Below are 17,815 nucleotides of genomic sequence, written 5' to 3'. Positions count from 1 at the left end.
GAAGCAGAACAGACATGGTAATGAGGACATTAATAAAGGATGCAGATCCATTTTTAATGATCCACTGGCCCCTTTAGTTTGAAACTGATTTTTGTGAGTTTTCTGTTCAAAATCCCTGTTTTGCTTTGAGGGGGATTCACGAATGTGCTATTTTTTGTCTGCACAAGCACAAAGTGCTGCATAAAACCTGCATACACCTGACTGTTTTCTGTGTGAGTGAGAGACTGAGAGATGCAGGATCAGTCTTCTCTGTCTATATTTGGGAAAACAGTCCTAATGTAGGAGAGTAAGGAGGAGGCGAGCGAGAGAATAAGAAAGAAATAAAATGTAAACTTTATTATCCTGAAGAAAATTGGGTTTGGATGTAGGCATAAAACACAGTAGAACACGGAGAGAAGAAGAAATGGGAAAAGTAATGGTAGAGGTGAATACCACATAGAAATGCACCAGTGACAGGTATAAGACCTGGATTTAGTGAGCAGAGAAAGATCCCAATCCATCATTCCCTGCAACTAGTCAACAATGTCATGATTGGCTGTGTATATTCATTTTCAGTTTGTTGGTATGTTCTGTTTCACTCTTGTTTTTGAGAAACTGTTTTCTCACTCTGATTTCCAAGCTTCCATCTAATATGTATGATGGTGAATGAACAGACCTCGGGCCGCACCAGAACATGCTGGTATGTGTTTGCGGCGCATATTCAACAGCACCCCGATACACAGATGTTATCATACTTACTCTGTTGTGTGCCTTGTCAATTTCACAACATGTATGCCTGTCAAATCACAATAGATGAGTCAGATTGGATTAAAAAGAGGGAGATAAAAGAGAAAGGAGAAACCATAGCCCACGACTACAAGCAGCAGCAGCAGCAGCTACAGTATAGTGTTAAAAGTGGCTATACAGACACTTTCGCACATGCACACACTCATCTCTATTCTCACTTTCGTCAGGGGGAGAGAGTCTGTCTTCTGTCTGCAGCAGGCTTCTTCTCATCGCTCTCTCTCTCCCACTCTCTCTCTCTTGCTTTGTTCATGCTGTGTTTGCTGTGCTCTCTGTCTGAAGCAGCGCCACACTGGAGCACTAATGAGCAGGCTGTGAGCAACCCAACACAGATCTCCCATCAGCTGAGGAGCAGCAGCAACTCTGACGGCATCTGAGGCAACGAGACAGAGGACCGATCTGCAGTCAGCGGGGAAAGCTGCTGTAAAAAAAAAAAAAGCAAAAAAAAAAAAAAGCAAATGACAGCCCTGGGAAACGCGTAGGAGAGGTCGTGAGGTGGCTTCAAAGGCAAATTAGCAGTCAGCTGAGAGAGTGAGAGGAGAGGAGAGGATTGCTCCAGTGCAACAGTCGACCTTCTCCACACTTGGACGCTGACCCTCAGTGCACTTTCTCTTTCTGAAGACGAAGGACCTTTCCCCTCCCAAAGGAGCTCAGCCATGGAGGAGATGCTCACCTGCAGCCGAAGCCCCTTCTCTCAGGTGTTTGGGCGTCAGGGTCAGCTCATGCAAGCCAGTGAGTGTTGACATCCACATTAAGTCTGCGAAATATCAAAATGACAAAGTTTTACTTGGCTTGTTTGATTGATTTTAAATTGATTGCATGTAGTGTTTGAAGACTCTATTTAGAATAGGCTATTATGAAAAAATAGACACAGAAATTTAAACCCTGCAACACTGTTATGCAAAATTAAGGCATTTAGGGAGGCAACTGTTGAAAATGAGCAGCTTCTAGTGCAATTTATATCAGGTTCTCTCGATATTTGAATCATATTACTCTATCATGCATTATAAGGTGAATTAATGTATTTGGTAAACATATCTGATGCATTTTGTGTGCTCACTGAAAAAAAGACACAGCAGCATGCCTTTCTCAAATGTCTCAAATGTATGCGTTTTATATTTTTTTGTGGAAATACTACATAATACGTTCTGCCATATGAGTTACACATCAATACTGAATAATTTGCAATGTAATGCAGTTTGACACAACAGTGTGTCAATGTTGTTAGGGTGACGTGTGCAATAAATACCTATGTGATGTTGATAATGTTTGGTTGAGATCGATGTGTCACCTTATTTCTTTATTAAACAGGAATGCATATTTATGTTAATCATTTATTCACATTAAGTCTAACAAGTAATTCTGCACCAACTGCTGCACCAACCCTATAAATTAATGTTTGTAGATTTCATCTTGGCAAATATGTCTGAGGCTGCTGAGTGAATTAGCAATAAAAAATGGATGATGTTTGCTCATAATTAAGCTTTTGCACTTTATGGTAATTTTTAGTCAACATTTGAAGAGATTCTGTGAAATACAAGTGCAAGATACCCAGAGCCTCCGTTCAGACTCTGCCAATGTGGGTGCGTTTACTGTATTTATTATTTGTATGGTAAATGTTTCCTCGAGCTTTGCGGCAATGTGAATACTTTTTTTTCAGAATCAAATTTCACAGCATGACAAAATCACCCTTAGGTGGTCTGTTACAAGGTGCCACATAAAACCTAAAACAGAAAATGGCACCCTTTGGCCATAGCTGACCTGATGTGAAACATAGTGTGATGTCTCACAAGTTGCCTGCAGATTAAGGTGATGGTATATATTGTATATACTTGTATATGTTGGCCAAGCTCACCACTTTGGTACAGAAATGGATTTGGATTGTTTTTTTACTTGAGGACCTTGAGGTTTTTTCTAGTGAGCTGAGCTGTACGTTGTCTGTTTTTATTTTCTCATTCATCAATAAAAATGGTTTGCTTTTAGACTGCTGCTTGCCGCTACAAATTCCCTGGCCTTCCTCCACAATGAAAATGTTACATTTCTTTCACTGACATATTGCACAGCAGAAACTTGATGTTGCTGTTGGTTTGTTTGTTGGAGTGCTTAGTTGTAATGAGAATGGCTTGAACTGGAGGATAGGTTTCCAGATTATAATGACTGAAATGATTACTCACTTAGCTTCTCATCCACACAGTGTGGAAAACACAGCACGCAGAGTTCCACCGTGCAAAATCAACGAAAAAGACAAGACTGGTTAAATGTTTGGAAGCACGTCAAGCTGTCTTTGAGCTATTTGCCTCTGGACTACGATGTATACTGAAAAGCTATTCGCACTGAATATTCAGTCTTTGTTGCACATTTATTTTACATATGCCCAAGGGGTATTATTGTATTCCTTCTCTGTTGCTTTCCCCCATTCAAACTAAACTTTAAAACAACTTGATATCAAGCTGTGGTGCTCATTTACAATAACTCCCCTTCAACGCCTGCTTATCAGTTGCAGCACAGGTGAGAGCGCTGGGTTCATGAAACCAAAATGTCACTCTCTGGTTGTGAAAAATGGCATTATCATTGCATGTGCTGTGGTGAATTACAGTCAGTCTTGCTCTCCCCAAGTTATCTATGCTCTTTGAAGCTTGTGCTGCACGTCTGCGATTTCGGATGTGTCGGGAGAGGGAAGTGAAGGGGAGATAGAGCGAGGGGAGGGGATGGGGGCAAGAAAGTGAGCTAGCTGAAAATTGTGTGAATAAGAGATGGCTGTTTTTCTCTATTTTTAGCAACAACCTTACATACTGTTACACAGCAGCTGGAAGACTAATCCACAGTACTGCTGGCTCGAAATATCTGAACAGTAATTACAGGGGGATTTTTTTTTTTTTTTTTTTGTTATCTTTGGCTGTCACCCATCATTGGATCAGAAGTCCCTCAGCTATATGCAAAGGCCTGCCTGAATTGCAGAGAGAGAAAATCCATTACATGAGTGTTGCACATGCCCAAAGACTTGAATATTAACAACCTTCTGGTGGTACCCTGACAGAACAAACACTTGACAGAATTTTTTTTTTTCTCATGAATCACATTCACGTGGCAGTGCCAGGTGCATAATCCTGCTACAATTCTCCCACTCCCCACTGCTGGTGTGATTTGCTCTGTGTTCAGTGTTGTGATGTGTTGTCAGAAATTCCTCGGCAGCCAATGCTCCCGTTTGTCAAGAGGGTGTGAAGACTTGTTTTCCTGGCTTTGAAATAGTTAAAGTATTTGGGGAAAGTTTATTTCTTATGTCTATGACTTTTCAAGGTTAGTCTATTCTAGGTAGTGCACTATTTCTTGCGTGTAATTGTGCTTTCAGATAGACTATGAATTGCTTTGTCCATGAAATAGTGATAAAAACATCTTGTTCCTCTTGAGGATCAGTTCCCAGCATAGTGGTGACTTTGTAAAAGGCCACTAAGCAAGAGTTTAGTGCTCAGAAGCAGAACATTATTTGAGACATACCTGTAGGGTGTTGATAGGATTGTGGATCAATGGTATCACTTCACCAAGACCTGAGATTTCTTGCTCTCAAAACTCACCCCCTGGTTGTTACTCAATTTGGACAAAAGCTTCCTGTTTTCTCATCTCTGACAGTTTCTTGGCAAAAATTCCAGATATCAAACCAAGTCAGTGTGAAAATAAATCAGCATGTGAAATGATGAATGCTTATTTTGACATTTCTTTCTTTCTCTTTGCTGTGCATTTCTCTGTCTTTTTTTAAGTGAGGTGGATTTTGTTGTGTTTAATGCTGCTGTGATACACTGCAGTAAATCACTTTCCTAACAGTTTAATTCTCTATTGAGGTGAAATACACAACTTTGTCATGTTATTTCTGCTTACATTGCATTATTTATACCCATGTAATTAAAGGAACAGGTGACAATTGAGAGCAAAAAGTCCTTTGAAAGACCTTACCAACTACATTTTAATTTCTATGAAAATAGATAACATTTATCTGTGCAAATCAGATCTGGACAGTCTTGTAATCATGAAGACTTGATTGTTGCTGATAAGAGTTTGATAATTATTTAATGTCATTTTTATTAAGGCTGTGTTTCCAATAAACCCACAGTGAGATTATCACTTTCAGAAACAACATGAACATTGAAGGCAAGTAAATATATTTTTTCAGTTAAGCAGTCCAAGCTGGGGAGAGGAATTCCAGTCTTCCCAATCACTTTACCCTTGAGTATCCTCTTAATACTCAATAAACCGTTGGTAAATCCCTGAGGTGAACGTGATCTGAAATTTTAATATGTGACCACTGCAGGTGTAGAACATATTTTGGTCTTCTTTGAAGTGATTAATTCCTCTCCTTCTACCACTTATGTTGTGGTTCCAGTGCAGTCACAGATTTCTCACACCTTCTTACCCAGTGGGCTTTCCTGCAGTAAGAGATTAGCTTCATGCTCCTAGTGTTGCTAATCATGTAGAAGGAGTCACGTTGCAAGAGGTTTAGTCAGCGTGTGATCTGAGTAAGGTAACATCATATTTTCAGGTGCAGAGTCAATGGATTTGAGATGTTTTCGCGATTCTTATTTTTTAAAATCATTTATTAGAGTTTGCTCTAAAGGTAAATTTGATTGGTGAAAATGAAATGCTACATTAACTTTGACTTACAAGATCTGTGCACTGACGCTATCTTTCACAATCTATCTGCTGCTATTAAAATAAAATCATGTAACCTGAATGAAGAAATACAGCCACTGGAGATACATTATCACTCAGCCAGATGTCATATTATCTCACACAATGTCAGTCAGTGAGGAAAAAATCTTTCACTACACCAAATATAATTCAAGCACTGACAGACCACAATTATGACTCCTGATTAATGTTAAAAATATGCCCTGCAGTACTCTGGGGTAGTACTCACATTACTGCATATTTTCAGGGTTACTGCACTGTGCTTGTATAAGTTTAAGCATGTTAGGGTTATATGTCTTCATAGTTTTTAGCTCTATGGGAAGGATTGGGGTTCATGCTATAGAAGGGATATATAGTATATTGTGGTCCTGCAAGGGACTGAGTGCATTATGGTGTGTGTTGTGGTGATTAGCACTCATCCTATCAGTAACATGTAAATTTGTGCTGTAGTACCTTACTTATTTGCGGCTGACCTTGTATAGCTGTTTGGATATTCCTGGGGAATGTTTCAAATTTGCTACTTTCTATATTATAGTCTGTATTATGTACCTTTATTAATATTTCATCTCAATGAAGTTTGTGTGTTAACATCTTACCAAGCACAGAGTCTACAAAGAGCATGAATAATGTTGCATTCCTCAGAGGACTTCACTTTCCTTGTGCTTACAAGCACACAGCGAGTTAGTAAGGATATGGAGTTTTGACAGTTGCATCTCTGTGGTATATTTGGCTTATTACAGCATAACTCAGATAATATTATTGAGATTGTAACCTCAGTAGGCTTTTGGATTGGGAGCCTATTTTCACCTCAGTGAACCTCTGATTTCGAGTCAAGTTAAACAGTAATTTTACGCCAAACATAACAAAATAACAAAAGCACTGGTCTATCTCCACAGGAGTGGAAAGAGATTATAATTATGTAAAATGACCTGATGTAGTTGCTGTCTAGACCTGTTAATGACAGGTCAGTCACAGGTGAATGCAGGTCATCCATCTGCACCAATAGGCCTCCACTTTCCTCACATGATTGAGAACCCATGATATTGCCATCTGTGAAGTAAATCCCAGCAGGGCATCAGAATCACGTGTAAAATAAGTACGAAGCTTACTTGTGTTCATCCAGACACCCATGCAGAAGATCCATGAGTGGGGCAAATAATTATTTTTTTGTATGTAAGTAGATGATGGGTGCCTGAAACTCTTCAAATGTTTCCTCAGTGGCAGCAAAACACTTCAAGTGTCAAGTTGTGCTGGGAATCGTTGTGATAGCAAACATCCTGCTTCCAAGTTTATTATTCAAAACTTTGCACAGGGGAAAACTGCTGTCAAAGCAGTCATTTGAGTTTAAGCGGCAGACCATGGGACACTTGGTGCACTCTGAAATATTTACAATACTCCACCCCTTTGTGTGTTAGCACATCCTGTCACACATAGGGGGCCTTCGGAATACCTAGATTTCATGTGTTTAAAATTGTTGTGGCATCTTCCTGTGTCATTCTTCTCTGGAGTCAGTGTTTATAAAAGATAGAGGAGCCGTTATTCAGGAAGAAAAAAAACATCAAAGAAAAACTTTTTATCTACAGTGCAATGACAACAATGAAAAGATATTATATGTAATACTTGCACTGCAGAATGTCTGGAAATTCTGTGTTAAAGCCATTACATGCATTCAAGGACAATGCAGCAGATGGTGTGCTTTGGAGTTTCACACATATGTCACAATTCATGCAAAATTGGTTTCTGTAATATTTCACTTTTTCCTGCATACTGCCCATCTGAATACCATCCACTCTGATGTGTGCATACATTTTAAACAGCAAATGAATAGGCATGAATGCACCATATGCACCGCGTCTGGAGCTATTTGAGGGGGGAGGTTAAAGCTTTTGATGACTGTTGCTGTTTTTTAGGTCAGTCTCAATGGTGGAATTAGCTGATGCATATATTTTTCAAGTACATCAAATGCAGCCATTAAAAGTTTGTATTTTTTCAATACCCGCTACTAACTATGAGTGTTGGGCATATTCATTTTCTTTACATCTGAGTGCAGCGATGTAATTTGCTATCTTTGTGCCTGAGTTGCTTCAGAGTAAATTAGTCCTGCCTGGTGAATGTGTAAACGCTATTATTGTATGACACTGCAACACAAAGCAACTGAATAATGGCTACTTTGGATGTGTTTTGGATTATCCAGATGGTTCTTATTAAAAAGGACATGCGCAGACAGCAAAAAGCACAATGTGTGTGTTACATTCTTTTCTTTATAGACATACATTAATGAAAGGGTTGGTCCAACACCTCACTGTGACCTGTGTCTATTATGAAACTACTTTCTACCGAGGAAATAGTCCCTGCAAAAATGTTTACAGCGTCTCCTGTTGATTATCTAGAATTTACAGGAATGCCGTCTCTGGAAAAAGATGTTGCTGTTGAATTTTAAAATTAAAAGCTTTTTGTTCTGTGATGCAGTTTATTTTTACTTTTCGGCTACAGTTAACGCCACTGTTTCAGAATGGCGGAGGAACGTCTCAGGAGAGGATATCTCTCTGAGGGCGGACAAAACAAAACTGTCTGAATTGTTTTTAAAAAATTGTATTTTGAGCGCGTAAAACCCCACAGTAAGTAAACAGAGCGGATCTACGAGTAAAACACATGTCAGGTGGTGAAAGCAGAGATTTTTATGGATAACGCGGCCGAAGGATATGGGGGAAATGAGTTCAATTATGATGCTAACTAGCCCTGTTAGCACCAGGAAATCGACTAACCTGCGTCCGCCCCGGCTGTTGAACACCTGTTTCCCGAGCTCGGTTTTGTCGCCTAAAGAATTGAGTGACCATACCGAGATGAGCCAGGTGGTCAGGTTGAGTTACACTCAGTGGCCTGGCGTTTAGTAAAGTGACTTATGTTTCAACACAGGAAACCAAAGAACAATCACCTGCGTGAAGGTAAGAGAACCTGCCCCTCTACTATGTGTGCTTTAGTTTGTGGACCTCAGTGATCAACGTTTTGCTAATTGCTAAGCGAATGAATGCCGCTTAGTATAATTCTCGTTTGATGGTGATACATTTGGATGGATAATACGACATAATATTATGATTTATCGCCACCACCGCAAGCGGACATATGGTGAGTTATTCACAGGTGTTCATAGAGCCTTTGATTTTCCTCTGCAGCTGATTTGATTTTCCTGATTTCATCCTGTATTGATGCATACGCCTTCACATTGACTGCAAACCTGTGTTTTGCAGATCAGATACTTGTGCTTTTGTTGGCAAACCACATGAATAGTCTCCCAGTATTGAGGTTTTGTGATTCTCTGCTGTATTCTGTTGTTAATGGATACTGCAGAGATGGAAGTTTGTTTGTTTCTCTGCATGTGTGTATGTCACCATTTATAGATGTGTGGCTGGAAAATGTAGCTATGTCCATTGTAGGATGAAGCACTTTTAGTTATTAGTATTTTATTATACGGATATTGATCTTAAAATTGAGTTGGAACTCTCTGACCCACTGATTTTTATTCTATTGTTTTTTGGAGTAAGGACTTAAATTAAGCAGGCCCTCATAAAGATTATAGTATGTAGGAATATTATTATGAATCTACACGGCTAGTTTGAATTGACTCAATATATTTCAAATACACTGATACACCCATAAAAGGGGCTGAGAAAAGGGTTGATCACATAATCATTGCAATAAATTTAGTTTTAGCAATGATTGGAGGCAAGTCATCCTTTTGTCCAGTTTTTGAGGCTCATTTAAAATTCTGCATTGCGTATGGTTATCCAGCTCTTGAGGTGAATAGTGAAGTGAAGTGAATATGTTGTTGCTGCAGTACAAAGTTACATTTTGCTGTCGCTGATATAAGCAGCAGCCACAATGCCACAGTTGCTGGCAACTTAAACGGTGCACACAGACACTCACTGCAGCGTAGTGACTCGATTTTGTTGGCATAGGCGGGCAGCTGGTGTGCAACCTACCAGTCACCATTCTCAATGATTTTGTGATTATCATATCAACTGGCAGTGATGTACAGCAGCAACACAGGCTGGATGTGAGCCAGCAGCCAGGCAGCAGCAGCGTGCAAACGTTACCTCTCTTCCTCAGCCTTTTTTTAAAGTTCCGCTGGCTAACCTAACCTTCAGTTTGGCCTTTTTTGTTTTACTTTTATTTTCACAAACTCATTGCCATGGTACATGGATTTATGAATGTTAAATGTTGAGATTCAGTGTATCAGCTAAGCGGCAACAGGTTTAAACTGACTCTGGAATACGGCAATTGTATTAATTTAACCTGTGAGTATGATGCTAAAGTGTAATTTATTTCAATGCTGCAACAAATTAATATTTCCATAATTAATGGATCTGCTGATTATTTTCTAGATTAATTAGATACATTTCTTAATTGTTTGGATTGATTAATCAGTGTATCTCTACTATAATCAAGGAAATTTAATCTAAAGCCTCTATCTGCATCTGAAAAAGTAAAACCTGATATAGACTGACACAGATTTTCCATAAAGCACTGTATAAGAGGAAAGTCTGAAGACCCAGAGTGCACTGGGGAGTTTTACATCAGATTGTCCTTACCGTTGTGCTTCCAATACAATTATGGGATTCGGATTAAAATTTTACAAAGTATCAGTTCGACTCTATTTGAGTGATCATTGAGAGTCATGTTGTATTTTGGGGACAAACAGTTTTCCTTTTGGGTTTTCTGCAAGGCAACTGTAATCCTCACTCATCATTGAAAGTTGATTATATTTGCAGTTGTGATTGTCTCACAGCGTGTTTCATATTCTTTGGTATTCAGAGGACACGTGTTTTCTTTTCCCTGTTGTATTTCTTTTCTGTTGGCTGCATTTATCTGCAGCGGCAGGTGGATGATGTGTCACCAGCAGCATGTGATTCTTCTGCCAATCACATCAATCCTAGTCCCTAATCCTTCACTTTCCTGCTTCTAAATCCTCACTTCAGGCGTCTGTGCTCTCCCATCTAGACAATTCATCTCCGCCAAGCTATCCTCTGTGAGATGAGAGATCGTTGAGCGATAAAAGCTTAGAGTTTAATCCCAAGCACATACAGGATTATAGGACAAGTGTTTCACATTTGAAGTAAAGCAATAATGCCTGCTGTGACCGAGAACATGAGGTGGGGACTTTTGTAGTTCACTTGTAGTTAGAATTATTCAAGAAAATATCCAAAAAAATAAATCAAATACATTTTAATAATGATAGCTACTAATAGAACAGTCAATAGCCATGGATGGATTAGACATGGATCAGGCATTTTGGGCACATGCCCGGTATGCCTGATGCAAAACATCTTCAAAGAGACACAAAATTGTCACAAAGAGATGCAAAATTACCACAAACAGACACAAAAGAACTAGAGAGACACACAAAAATACAAAACCACCACATGGAGATACAAAACATCTACAAAGAGATGCAAAAAGACCAAAAAGGGAAACAAAACATCCACAGAGAAGCAAAACACCTTCAAAGACACAAAATGACCGCAAACCACACAGCTTTGGGACATGTGGTCATTTTTCAGGGTGGGGGTCTTGGGGGATTTGCATGCTTGCATCCTGTGGCACATGGTGTCATAATCTTCCCATGTCTATAGACACAAATAGGTCAGTTTTACTTTTTGTTGGGAACTTCGTGGTTCTTTTGTTGTGTAAAATATTTGTAACTTCAGCTAGGAGATTTCCAAAAAGCTAATTTAATTGTAAAGCACAGTCTTTTGAGCTTGTAATACTGTCTTTTGTCTTGGTTTGCCCACTAAACTTAGGCACTGTCACAAGAAATCACATTAATAGATAATACGAGCTACGTCCCCTCACCCTGTGTGGTACCAACACCAAAAGCAGGGAGATTTCTTTTTTAAATTAATTAAACTGCATCAGAAATTGAAATAACTGTGCTCAGAAATTAAATGTTAAAATGTTTAACTCACCAGAGTAGATAAAGCAACAACAATCATATGGCCTTTGGCTTATATCAGTGTTTTTCAAAATGAATATAGAAAACCCCAATGGAGGCCAGTGGCTGAACGCTTTTTTCTCCTGCTTTGCATTCAATAAGCAAAATATCCAATATTTTATTGAAGAGAAAGTCCCTCAATGTCACTTGCTGTGCTATAGAAACTCCCGACACTTACTTTAGCTTGACAAAAACAATGGGAGAGAACGGAAGTCCATAGATGTCACCATCTATAACCTAATAAACACAAGAGAAGAAACCTGTGATTGCACGTGGGCAACCACTAGACAGAGAACACAACGCCTCCCTGAGTGTACAGAAAAACTACTGAAAGAACAAAGGTGTTTGGTCAATATAATGACCACAAATCCAGTTTTCCTTTTCTCAGCTATATATTGTTATATGTTATAGATGGTGAAATTATGCTCTCATCAAATGTTAAACATTAATTACTGGCTGAATACCCGGTCAGTGCTCATTGAATAGTATTTATCACGAGTCAGTTGCAGGTTTTCCGTCAAAGAGATGATAAAAATGATGTACTGTATCATCTAACCAAGGTTAGAGGAGTATGTTTCATTCTCCGGATCTGTGTAGAGGCTTAAATCTCACCTTCCACTGTAATTATCAGAGGCCCCGCTGCCTAAGGGAGTAATCTCACTCTAGCTGAGGTGTTAGGATGGCACAGCACAGCAGGCTACAAAACCACACAGAGCTGTTTGACTGAGCTGACCCCAAAGCTTGGAACAGTTGGCTCAACTGCAAGTTCTGTGGAAATATCCAGAAGAAACCAAACTTAACTTGTTAGAATTGTATCTAATGAACATATGGAAAACTTGAGATTCAATTCATCAAAATTATGTAATGAAAAAACCTCTTACTAGCTTACTAGCTGTCTAGTTTTGGTGTTATTTGTCCAGATTCTGAGATTTCTCTCTGCAACTTCTGTGGTCACCCAAGTGTAATGGAGATGAATTAGAATTTCATTGGTGTTGCTCACAGTTTTGGAAAATTACATGTAAAATATTAAACTGGAACATGTCTTTCCAGAAACCGTGTCCCTGTCACCCTGAGTAATACACAAACCTTGCTGTGAATAGTTTTCATTGGAACTGTTTTCTACTGAAGAGTTACTCCATGCTATGGCCGGACCGATACACTTCCATGAGCTATGTCATCTTTCTTTAGAAATTTTTACCTATAAAATGAATTAAAAAGTTAATTGAGTATTAATATGTTGCACATTTTTCTGTTGATTGACTGCTGTATTTGTGTGTGTTGTAGGGTGTCCATTAGGGTGTTTTTAAAAAAAAGATGTTTGTGTTTTTTTTTTTTTTTAAAGAATACATAATTATATCACTGTATTTTATGTTTCAGATGAGCGATACTGTCTAAACAGCAGTTCAAAATTTTGTCACCTGCCAAGGTACAGTGTGCAGTAAGCAAAGCAGGGAAATGAGGCTCAGATTGGCAACAGGACAGGCAAAACTGCAAAAAATATTAAATCAATATTATCGAGTATCTGCCCAAGCTTTGTTCCCTTCCTTTCATACAAGACCAAGTGAGCTATGTGCAGTGTAGAGTTGTGGTAGTTATGTTTTGTTACAACTGCTAACAAATGTAGGGGAAACAGCAGACCAATCAAATAATGGACTAATTGTTGCAGCTCTAGAGTAACAAGAAATTGCGTTAGAGATAAGCCCAAGATGTGTTTGATGTAATTTAGAAACAGTTTCATCATTACATCATGTGCGCACAGAGAGCAGTGACACATTGGGAAGGGAGAGAGAGAGTCATGGAGGGGCTCTACAGTGATATAAGGTTTTAACCATTAGAAATAGTAAAATGTGTTTGGTTCATTATGAAACTGTGACGGGACTAATTACACTGTGACAGAGAACGTCAGTAGAATAAGGGGGCCTTCAGCGTGGCCCAGGACGCATTTGCGTTCACACTGCTAAAAGAATGTGGCCACATGTGGCCCAGACCACCTCTGAATGTGGTCTCAAACGCTTCCTCAATGCTCACACCTGACTTAGAGCTGTCCACATGTGATCGGATTGCCCCAGACGGATGTTAATGATCCTGTCTTTGGAAGTAACTATGCAAGAAATAACAATATAACACAGCAGTTTAATGTGCATTTCCTTGAGCTGTGAGTACTCTGAAACAATTTGAATCTCACGTAATTACACACAGGTCCACAGAAGCTGTTTCATTAAATGGAAGTTCCCTGATGAAACGGAACATTCAGTCTTAACTTAAACACTAAACCCAGACAGAGGACTGTCAGTACACATGTAATCCCTCTTGTTTATGTTTTGGCAGCAGCTTCCAGCCCCCACAGCCATATCAGCAGGGATGACAGTGAAAGGAAATGCTCTTGTCAAGTGTGATTCATGCCCCCCCCCCCCTCCTGGTGCCAGTATGCAGACTTCTCAAATGTAGTTAGAGAAGCTGCGGCACAGCAGATATGTCTGTTCACGTTCACAGATGCCATGCTTCCTATTCACAGCATCACTTTCACTGACCATCACCTCCGCCACTAAAACACTTATAGTATAGTAACTTTTCAGACATTGAGAGGGAAAGAGAGGAGCACTTGTGCGATGTGTGCAATGTGTGGGACGAGGTTATTTGTCAGTTTTATCTAAGAACATAATATTATTAAGGCCAGTTTCTCAAGTCAGTCAAATTTCAGTGTGCTTTCATTTGCCATAATGTTTTTGCTAATGCACTCAGCATTAGCCAATAGCTGTTCATCCGTGAGTTCAGAGAAAGTGCATAATCCTGTTAGAGAGCATTCAAAATCATTTCACAGCGAGAGCATTTTTGTCTTTAAAATTCACACGGCGTTGCAGAGAAAATAAGAGTGCCGCTTTCAAAAATCCTGCCTCGTGGATGTGACATGTTCGAGGATGTTTAGAAGTTCAACTTTGAACTTAAGGCAGAGGTGTTTATCCTCGGATGCACATTTTAATCACCATAGTTGTGCAGATTCAACAAACAAATGAAAGTTTGTTTTTACACCAAACAGACAAAGATTCATCGGCCTCTAGATACTTGGCCTAGATTCAAACTTTGACAGTATTTACAAAGACAGTTCTTATAGTTCAGAGATGCGCTGAGAACAGCACACTCTGAGACCACCCAGTGTCTATGAAAAGACTCCACATAGTGTTCTGAAAGCACAAAAGCCAGACAGTGTTGAGTTGACATAACAGTTTAATCTCATCTAGACTTTGGCAGAGGGGCCTGCTATTGAATCCTTCCTGTAGCAGAGCCTTGTGTTGACTGTGACCAAAATCAAAATCAGCCAGAGACTACAAAGCATTAAACACAAGGCTTTTCCTTTTAACTTAAGAGCCCTGAATCTGTGTATGGGCCGACAGTGTTTATGGGACTACATTATTAGACAATAAAGTAAACGCACATCACAACATTAGTCCAATTATAGTGCAGCTGTGGTCCCTTTGTGCCCAGACATCAGATACTGTTTTTATTATTCTTTTGCTCATGCTGGAATGGAGTCTGTAATCCATTCAACATTTGAGGATGTTGTTACAACTGCAGCAGAAAAACACAAGAATGAGGGCAGAGAGAAGAACAGAGCTTCAGTCATGTAAAGCTCAGCAGAAACACAGGCGAAAAATCCAGGGGGGCTGCACTTTCTGCTGGAGCGAGAAATAGGCAGATATGTTGTGCCAGTACCGGATTTTTTCTGTTATGGGCAAACACACACACACAGACACACACAGACACACACACACACACACACACACACACACACACACAACAAGCAAACCATTTTTAAGTGCACCGCTAACCACCTCCAGGAAACCACAACCCATTTCGGCTTCTCTCCCTTTATTCCACCCATTACAGCGGTAACATATACGATTAGTGGAGTTTAATGAGCTCTGCAGAGATGAGAGTTCTGCTCGCTGCTCTCTGCTTCACAGCTACAGAACCCCCCGGGGTTCAGCTCCACCGAATGAATGATGTGTGTTCCTCACTGTTTGCACCATCTCTGTCTCTTTATTGTCAGCATGTAAATCTTGTGCGGGGACTGTAGGCGGGAAGCATTTGTGTTCATGCTTGTAAACCCGCATAATGTGTGAGCATCTCTGCAGCCTGTTAATGGCGTGTCCATGATCTGTGATTTATTCATGAACATAAAATTATCTCTTGTGTTTTTTTTGTGTGTATGCAGGGTAGGGCTGCAAATATGCATTAATTATTTCCTTCATAATTGAGAAATAATAACTCATTAATTTCTATTTAAATGACAGAGGAATCAGTTTGTCCAAAAAAATCCTCAACCATTAGTCCAAAACCCAAAGATTTACAATTATATCAAACAGAGAGAAGTGGCAACCCCTCACCATATAGAAGCTACAACTATGAATATTTTGAATATTTGTTTGATAGTAGCCCTAATATCAACTGGCAATTATTATCATTACTTCTAAATCTGCTGATTGTTTTAGCTATTATTTTTTTTGTATATAAAATATTAAAAGTTTGTGTTTAAGTCCCATTTCCCAGAGCCCAAGTCAATAAACTCAGATTTTTGTTTAATTTTTCCAACTTGTCCAAAACTTTTTCAGTTTACTTTTACTTGTAAGAATAAATTTACTTTTCAGCCCTGGAATCTGCCTCAATCTGTCATCTTCCATTTCTGTTTTTAAATCTAGACTTTAGACATGAAGTTTTTGTTTGTTTTCTGTATGTGGTGTGAAATTATTATTTTTTATTATTATTATATTTGACAGAGCAAAGAATCAAATCCTCCCATTAGGGAGGATGAGATCAGTGACTGCTTGGCATTTTTGCTTGAAAAATAACTGAAATGATGAATCATTTATCAAAGTTTCTTTCAATCCACTAATCATTACTGCTCTACTTGATATAGAGGCTGCAAAATTACAAGCCTGTCTCGCAGGCCATGCCGGTGGTTTTGGATATGGAAAACCTGAAGAAAAAATGTTATCAGGAAAGGAATGGGACAAACCTGAATAGTTAATGGTCATGTGGTCCACAGTGTCATTTTTACTTCACTAAATGCGTTTGTGAGTGTGCTGTTGCTGAGATATATACTGCTGTTTCTGTCATTTTGTTTCATGTGTCACCTAGAAAAAGTAGAGATCTGTCAGTGATATCTGTGATTAATATTTGCTTAATTTTGATTGTTCTGCCTTCTTATCTCTTGACTCTCCAAACCCACGGAGCCACTTCTGAAAACACTTCATCATCATCTGCACACACATCAGGTGTCGAACAGTAATAACATCACTTAAGATTATATAATGTGCTGGAAGTATGCTTCCAAGGCAGTGAAGATTCCTTCCTGAGACGTAACTGTGCATGTAAACATCCCTTTCCTATGAGGTCATAAACTGTTTCACACTGTATTTTCACACTAACAGACAGACATTAATTTAAAGATTGCCATGTGTCCTTTCATCTTTTATGAGGGGAAACCTGGGCATTTTTTCAACCCAGTGATTTGAGTGATTTGCATTCAATTCACAGTATGATACTATTTAGGTTTTCAGGCCAATACTGTGATGTCTTTAGGGGGCAGTGTTGTATAGCAATACTACTAAGCCAGCTCATTTAACCTGTGGACATGTCTGTGTATGATGCATTCGAACTCCATGCTGTAAAATATTCTGATGTTTAATACACACCACTTGGATCAGGACTGGTGTCTCTGATTTCAAAGTACCTCACCTGACTCTGTACATAGTGGTTGCTATAAACTCTCTGTTTTAAATGTCTTTCCTCTTTTTGTCCTGTCAAATGCTGTGTCAGAATATAATTTTCTACATGAAAATATGCACTTTATCTGTCAATAGACTATAAATAGATATACCCACTCTACATACAGTATTTACTCCCTCAGTCCTGAACATGTCCATCTGTTTCTCAGAGCCTAAGAAGAGTTGCTGTTGCCTAAAATAACTTTATTATGATGATTTTAATGATGCCGTTTATGATCGTATGCATGCTTGAGTATAGAATTTCATTAGTTTTGCCTTTATAGCTCTTATATCCCATCTGGTCCAATTGTCAGATGTTTAAGAAGTGTATCATTTCAAACTGTTCTTAATGGTGCACACACTAAACCACAGTTAAGCACCAGAGGATTTAGTGTCACCAATATGAACATAAAAAGGAGTATTTCCTGGCTTAAACTGTCTCCCATTATGTGGCTATTAGATACTTTGATGCAAATCTGTATGGAAAATATGATTTAAAAAAAGCAGCAGGCTAAGTCATTACTCTTCTTCCTCTTTTTGTTAGATGTGTGTGCAGCAGAAAACAGTGAGCAAGTTCTTAAGTGCAAACGTGTGTAAT

At 39.0% G+C, this 17,815-nt stretch overlaps 1 protein-coding gene across 1 annotated transcript in view; it reads left to right on the top strand.

Moving 5' to 3' along the window:
* Window positions 1–904: 904 nt before the first annotated feature.
* LOC139620366 (kazrin-like) overlaps window positions 905–17,815 on the top strand; it is a 172,912-nt gene continuing 156,001 nt past the window's right edge. Inside the window, exon 1 of the mRNA XM_071475790.1 lies at window positions 905–1,515. Within this exon, the coding sequence (XP_071331891.1) occupies window positions 1,440–1,515 (76 nt within the window). The 5' untranslated portion in view covers window positions 905–1,439. The remainder of the gene's footprint in view (window positions 1,516–17,815) is intronic.

Source organism: Trachinotus anak, unplaced genomic scaffold (assembly GCF_046630095.1).
Source record: "Trachinotus anak isolate AG129_WGS33_773 ecotype Australia unplaced genomic scaffold, CSIRO_AGI_Tana_v1 ptg000004l, whole genome shotgun sequence".
Lineage (NCBI taxonomy): Eukaryota > Metazoa > Chordata > Actinopteri > Carangiformes > Carangidae > Trachinotus > Trachinotus anak.
Note: the sequence above shows the minus strand (reverse complement) of the source record. Positions and strands in the feature narration are given on the sequence as shown.